The 6,000-nt window shown below is 42.4% G+C and overlaps 1 protein-coding gene across 1 annotated transcript in view; it reads left to right on the top strand.

The window, feature by feature from the left end:
- Positions 1 to 3,162: 3,162 nt before the first annotated feature.
- LOC139420566 (zinc transporter ZIP12-like) overlaps positions 3,163 to 6,000 on the top strand; it is a 29,434-nt gene continuing 26,596 nt past the window's right edge. The window contains exons 1-2 of the mRNA XM_071170752.1: positions 3,163 to 3,202; positions 3,762 to 3,878. Of these exons, the coding sequence (XP_071026853.1) occupies positions 3,163 to 3,202; positions 3,762 to 3,878 (157 nt within the window). The remainder of the gene's footprint in view (positions 3,203 to 3,761; positions 3,879 to 6,000) is intronic.

The raw sequence follows: 6,000 nt of genomic DNA, 5'->3' as shown, positions 1-6,000 counted from the left end.
GCTTCTTGTGAATAGCAAATTCACATTTTGTCAGTGTTTTTTATAGGGCAGGGCAACTCTAACCAACATCTCCAATCTCATCTCATTGATTGGACTCCAGGTTAGCTGACTCCTGACTCCAATGATCTTTTGGAGAAATCCTTAGCCTAGTGTTTTAAATAATTTTTCCAACCTACACTGTGAATTTTTAAATTATGTATTCAATATAGATGAGAAAAATACAATATTTTGTGTGTTATTAGTTTAACCTGTTGAGTGTAGGGGGCAGTATTTTTGATGTTTGGATAAAACGTACCCAAATGAAACTGCCTATTTCTCAGGCCCAGAATCTAGAATATGCATATACTTGTCAGATTAGGATAGAAAACACTCTAAAGTTTCCAAAACTGTAAAAATATTGTCTGTGAGTATAACAGAACTGATATTGCAGGTGAAAACCTGAGGAAAATCCAACCCGGAAGTGCTGTTTTTCCTGAAAGCTCTCTGTTCCATTGCCTGCCTTTGCTCCATTTAAAAGGTTTATCAACCAGATTCCTTTTCCTATGGCTTCCCCATGGTGTGAACAGTCCTTAGACATAGTTTCAGGCTTTTATTTTGAAAACGAGCGAAAAAGATCACATCACGTCATTGTATGGCTGGATGCCAGCAGCGTTTTGCATGCGCAACAGCTTGGAGCAGACATTTTCTCTCTCTCTCCTATTGAAGAAGCTACAGTCCCGGTTGAAATATTATTGATTATATATTGTAAAAACAACCCGAGGATTGATTATAAAAAAACGTTTGACATGTTTCTACGAACTTTACGGATACTATTTGGAATTTCTGTCTGCCCGGTCGTGACCGCTCGAGCCTGTGGATTTCTGAACATAACGCGCCAACCAAATGGAGGTATTTTGGATATAAAAATTATCTTTATGGAACAAAAGGAACATTTATTGTGTCCGAAGATCCGAAGATCATCAAAGGTAAGCAATTCATTTTATTGCTTTTCTGACTTTCGTGACCGATCTACTTGGCTGCTAGCTGTTTGTAATGTTTTGTCTGCTGAGAGAGATGTCCTTACATAAATGCTTGGTATGCTTTCGCTGAAAAGCTTTTTTGAAATCTGACACGCCAGGTGGATTAACAACAAGCTAAACTGTGTTTTTCTATATTGTGATTTCATGAAAATTAAATATTTTTTGTAATTTAATTTGAATTTGGCGCTCTGCAATTCAGCGGATGTTGACCAAAATGATCCCGGTAACGGGATGGGTGCATCAAGAAGTTAAGCACACTGTGTGTGTCTATTGTTGTGACTTGGATGAAGGTCAGATCAAATTTGATGACCAATTTATGCAGAAATCCAGGTAAATCCAAAGGGATCACATACTTTTTTACCATAGTATATATAATTATATACACAGTTGAAGTCAAAAGTTTACATACACCTAAGACAAATACATTTAAACTCAGCTTTTCACAATTCCTGACATTTAATCCTAGTAAAAATTCCCTGTCTTAGGTCAGTTAGGATCACCACTTTATTTTAAGAATGTGAAATGTCAGAATAATAGTAGAGAGAATGATTTATTTCAGCGTTTATTTATTTGGTGTAACTGAGTCAGGTTTGTAGGCCACCTTGCTCACACACACACTTTTCAGTTCTGCCCACAAATTTTCTATAGGATTGAGGTCAGGGCTTTGTGATGGCCACTCCAATAACTTGACTTTGTTGTTCTTTTCAATGCATTGAAAGTATAGGAAATGTTGCTTTCTTCAGTGTGACTGGCGAACAGAGGTTACCCACCTATTTTTTTTTACCAATACATCACAGGATGAAGACTGCCATGACCAATGTAATACCTTGAATTTGTCGCCCTTAATTCATTTTGCCACCGCTTTGGAAGTATGCTTGGGGTCATTGTCCAGTTGGAAGACCCATTTGCAACCAAGCTTTAACTTCCTGACTGATGTCTTGAGATGTTGCTTTAATATATACACGTCATTTTCCTGCCTCATGATGCCATCTATTTTGTGAAGTGCACCAGTCCCTCCGACAGCAAAGCACCCCAACAACATGATGCTGCCACCCCCGTGCTTCACGGTTGGGATGGTGTTCTTCGGCTTGCAAGCTTTCCCCTTTTTCCTCCAAATACAATGATGGTCATTATGGCCAAACATTTCTATTTTTTTTTCATCGGACCAGAGGACATTTCTCCAAAAAGCACAATCTTTGTCCCCATGTGCAGTTGCAAACCGTAGTCTGGCTTTTTTATGGCGGTTTTGGAGCAGTGGCTATTTCCTTGCTGAGCGGCCTTTCAGGTTATGTTGATATAGGACTCGTTTTACTGTGGATATAGATAATTTTGTACCCGTTTCCTCCAGCATCTTCACAAGGTCCTTTGCTGTTGTTCTGGGATTGATTTGCACTTTTCGCACCAAGGTACGTTAATCTCTAGGAGACAGAAAGCATCTCCTTCCTGAGCGGTATGACGGCTGCGTGGTCCCATGGTGTTTATACTTGCGTACTATTGTTTGTACAGATGAACGTGGTACCTTCAAGTGTTTGGAAATTGCTCCCAAGGATGAACCAGACTTGTGCAGGTCTACAATTTTTTTTCTGAGGTCTTGGCTGATTTATTTTGAGTTTCCCATGATGTCAAGCAAAGAGGCACTGAGTTTAAAGGTAGGCCTTGAAATACATCCACAGGTACACCTTCATCAGAATTGTCTAAAGCCATGACATAATTTTCTGGAATTTTCCAAGCTGTTTAAAGGCACAGTCAACTTAGTGTATGTAACACTAGTGTGCATGAAATTGTGATACAGTGAATTATAAGTGAAATATATCTGTCTGTAAACAATTGTTTGAAAATTGACTTCCTGACTTCCCAAAACTATAGTTAGTTAACAAGAAATGTGTGGAGTGGTTGAAAAACGAGTTTTAATGACTCCAACCTAAGTGTATGTAAACTTCCGACTTCAACTGTATATATATATATATGTGTTTTACTTTACTTCTTTACATTTTAAGTACATTAAAGTTGGTTTTAACCAAATCAAGTTGAGGAAGAAAGAATTTGAACTCCACACCCCCCTCCCCCTTGTACCTTGCCAAACCTGACCTTCACTAAACAGATACATGGAGAAGAGGGATAGAAAGGGGCATGAAGCCCTGAGATGTACCTACATGTCCCAAAGTTCATCGTCATCGCTACAGGTTATAGGAAGGAGCAGAAGCTCTGAACTCTCTGTTCAGAACCAGGTCCTACCTAGAGGTTATGGAAAATGTTCCCTTTTAGTATTTCTCCAATTGGTTTCCTTAAGGAGGAAGACCCCCATTTCTATGTCAAAGACAATAAAACTAAAACACTTTAGTAAATACTACAGTAATGTACCCAAAAATAGTACAGTAAATAATACAGTACACTATACTAAGACAGTATACTACAGTATACAGTTCACAAAAATACCACAGTAATTACTAGAGTATATACTACTCTTTTTTTAATACAGTATGTATACTATAGTAAACTTTAAATACTACAGTAAATACTTCTGTAAACACTGTAGTCTGCAAAAAACACTACAGTGAATACTATAGTATTTTCTTACGTAGTTTTTTATGTTGGTATATAGGGAATGGGGTGCCATTTGGGACATACCTAATGTTTTCAATTGAATGCACATGAACTCATGAATTGAATGAAAAACATTCAAAGTGATTTATGGTGATGATGATGAATATGAGAAATATGAGCATGATTCTCTGACAACAGGAGCATCCCTGGTGAGTATCGAGGATTCCTTGGAGGCCAGCTTCATCCAGGAGAACCTTAAGCTACTGCAGGACGGATCCAAGTCCTTCTGGATCCGCATGTACAAGAGCCACGAAGGTCAGTACCTATGGTTCCAAAATTCTGGTAACTTTCCCAAAAAGGATTTCTGGAAAACCAGGGATTTTTTTAAATTACCAGAATTTTGCAACCCAATCAGTACCTCTTACTGACAACCCATAACATTAAGCAGGCTACTTAAGCAAAAACCCTGTGCCCTCGAATATGAAACATTTTTAACTAGCAAAATCACTTTCAGTGAACAAAGTGCATGCACCTGTCTCTTGCAATTCAAAGATGATGTCCCAATTTCAGAACCATGTTTATCTATTTATAGTTGTTCAATGACAATGAATCCCCCCTATCAAAGGATATTGGTTTGACCCCAGTGGCGGTCGGTGCCGTTTGAGATGAGGGAGGACAATATATTTTTTAAGAGCCTTATTTCTATTACAGCATGTTGGATGACTGTTATTTATATTCCATTCACCCAGTTCAATGTAACATCAATAAGTTTAGGCTACTACATTATACTCAAATGTTCCCTATACCCATCATGAGGTTGCTAGAACCTAGCCTACGAATGAAAGTTTACAACGTAGGTGCATAGGTTGGGAGAAATTCTGCTTTGCACGCTCTTGCCTGCATTTAGCTGATCTTGTTATGGTGAGTGAATGAGGACCCAAAAGCGAACTAACTTAAACAGAGCTTCTTTAATAACCAAACATAGGTAGGCTCAGATAGACCGGCAGATTCCGACAGGACAGGACAAGGTTACAGCAAACATGACGATAGTCTGGCTCAGGCATGAAACACAACAAACAAGAATCCGACAAGGACAGGAACAGAAACAGAGAGAGATATAGGGACCTAATCAGAGGGAAAAAGGGAACAGGTGGGAAACGGGGTGAATGGGTAGTTAGAGGAGACAAGGAACAGCTGGGGGAAAGCGGGGGAGAAAAGGTAACCTAACAACGACCAGCAGAGGGAGACAGGGTGAAGGGAAAGGACAGAGACAAGACACAACATGACAGTACATGACAGTACCCCCCCACTCACCGAGCGCCTCCTGGCGCACTCGAGGAGGAAACCTGGCGGCAACGGAGGAAATCCTCGATCAGCGCACGGTCCAGCACGTCCCGAGAGGGAACCCAACTCCTCTCCTCAGGACCGTACCCCTCCCAATCTACGAGGTACTGGTGACCACGGCCCCGAGGACGCATGTCCAAAATTCTACGGACCCTGTAGATGGGTGCGCCCTCGACAAGGATGGGGGGGGGGGGGGGGGGGGAAGACGAGCGGGGGCGCGAAGGACGGGCTTGATGCAGGAGACATGGAAGACCGGGTGGACGCGACGAAGGTATCGCGGAAGAAGAAGTCGAACTGCGACAGGATTAATGACCCGAGAAATACGGAACGGACCAATGAACCGCGGGGTCAACTTGCGAGAAGCCGTCTTAAGGGGAAGGTTCTGAGTGGAGAGCCAAACTCTCTGACCGCGACAATATCTAGGACTCTTAGTTCTACGCTTATTAGCAGCCCTCACAGTCTGCGTCCTATAACGGCAAAGTGCAGACCTGACCCTCTTCCAGGTGCGCTCGCAACGTTGGACAAAAGCCTGAGCGGAGGGGACGCTGGACTCGGCGAACTGAGATGAGAACAGCGGAGGCTGGTACCCGAGGCTACTCTGAAAAGGAGATAGCCCGGTCGCAGACGAAGGAAGCGAGTTGTGGGCGTATTCTGCCCAGGGGAGCTGTTCTGACCAAGACGCAGGGTTACGAAAAGAAAGACTGCGTAAGATGCGACCAATAGTCTGATTGGCCCGTTCTGCTTGACCGTTAGACTGGGGGTGAAAGCCGGAAGAGAGACTGACGGAAGCCCCAATCAAACGGCAAAACTCCCTCCAAAATTGAGACGTGAATTGCGGACCTCTGTCCGAAACGACGTCTGACGGAAGGCCATGAATTCTGAAAACATTCTCGATGATGATTTGTGCCGTCTCTTTAGCAGAAGGAAGCTTAGCAAGCGGAATGAAATGAGCCGCCTTAGAGAACCTATCGACAACCGTAAGAATAACAGTCTTCCCCGCTGACGAAGGCAGTCCGGTGACAAAATCTAAGGCGATGTGAGACCACGGTCGAGAGGGAATAGGAAGCGGCCTGAGACGGCCGGCAGGAGGAGA

This window comes from Oncorhynchus clarkii, chromosome 11 (genome assembly GCF_045791955.1).
Source record: "Oncorhynchus clarkii lewisi isolate Uvic-CL-2024 chromosome 11, UVic_Ocla_1.0, whole genome shotgun sequence".
NCBI lineage: Eukaryota > Metazoa > Chordata > Actinopteri > Salmoniformes > Salmonidae > Oncorhynchus > Oncorhynchus clarkii.
The sequence above is the reverse complement of the archived record's forward strand: the minus strand, read 5'-3'. Positions and strand labels throughout refer to the sequence as shown.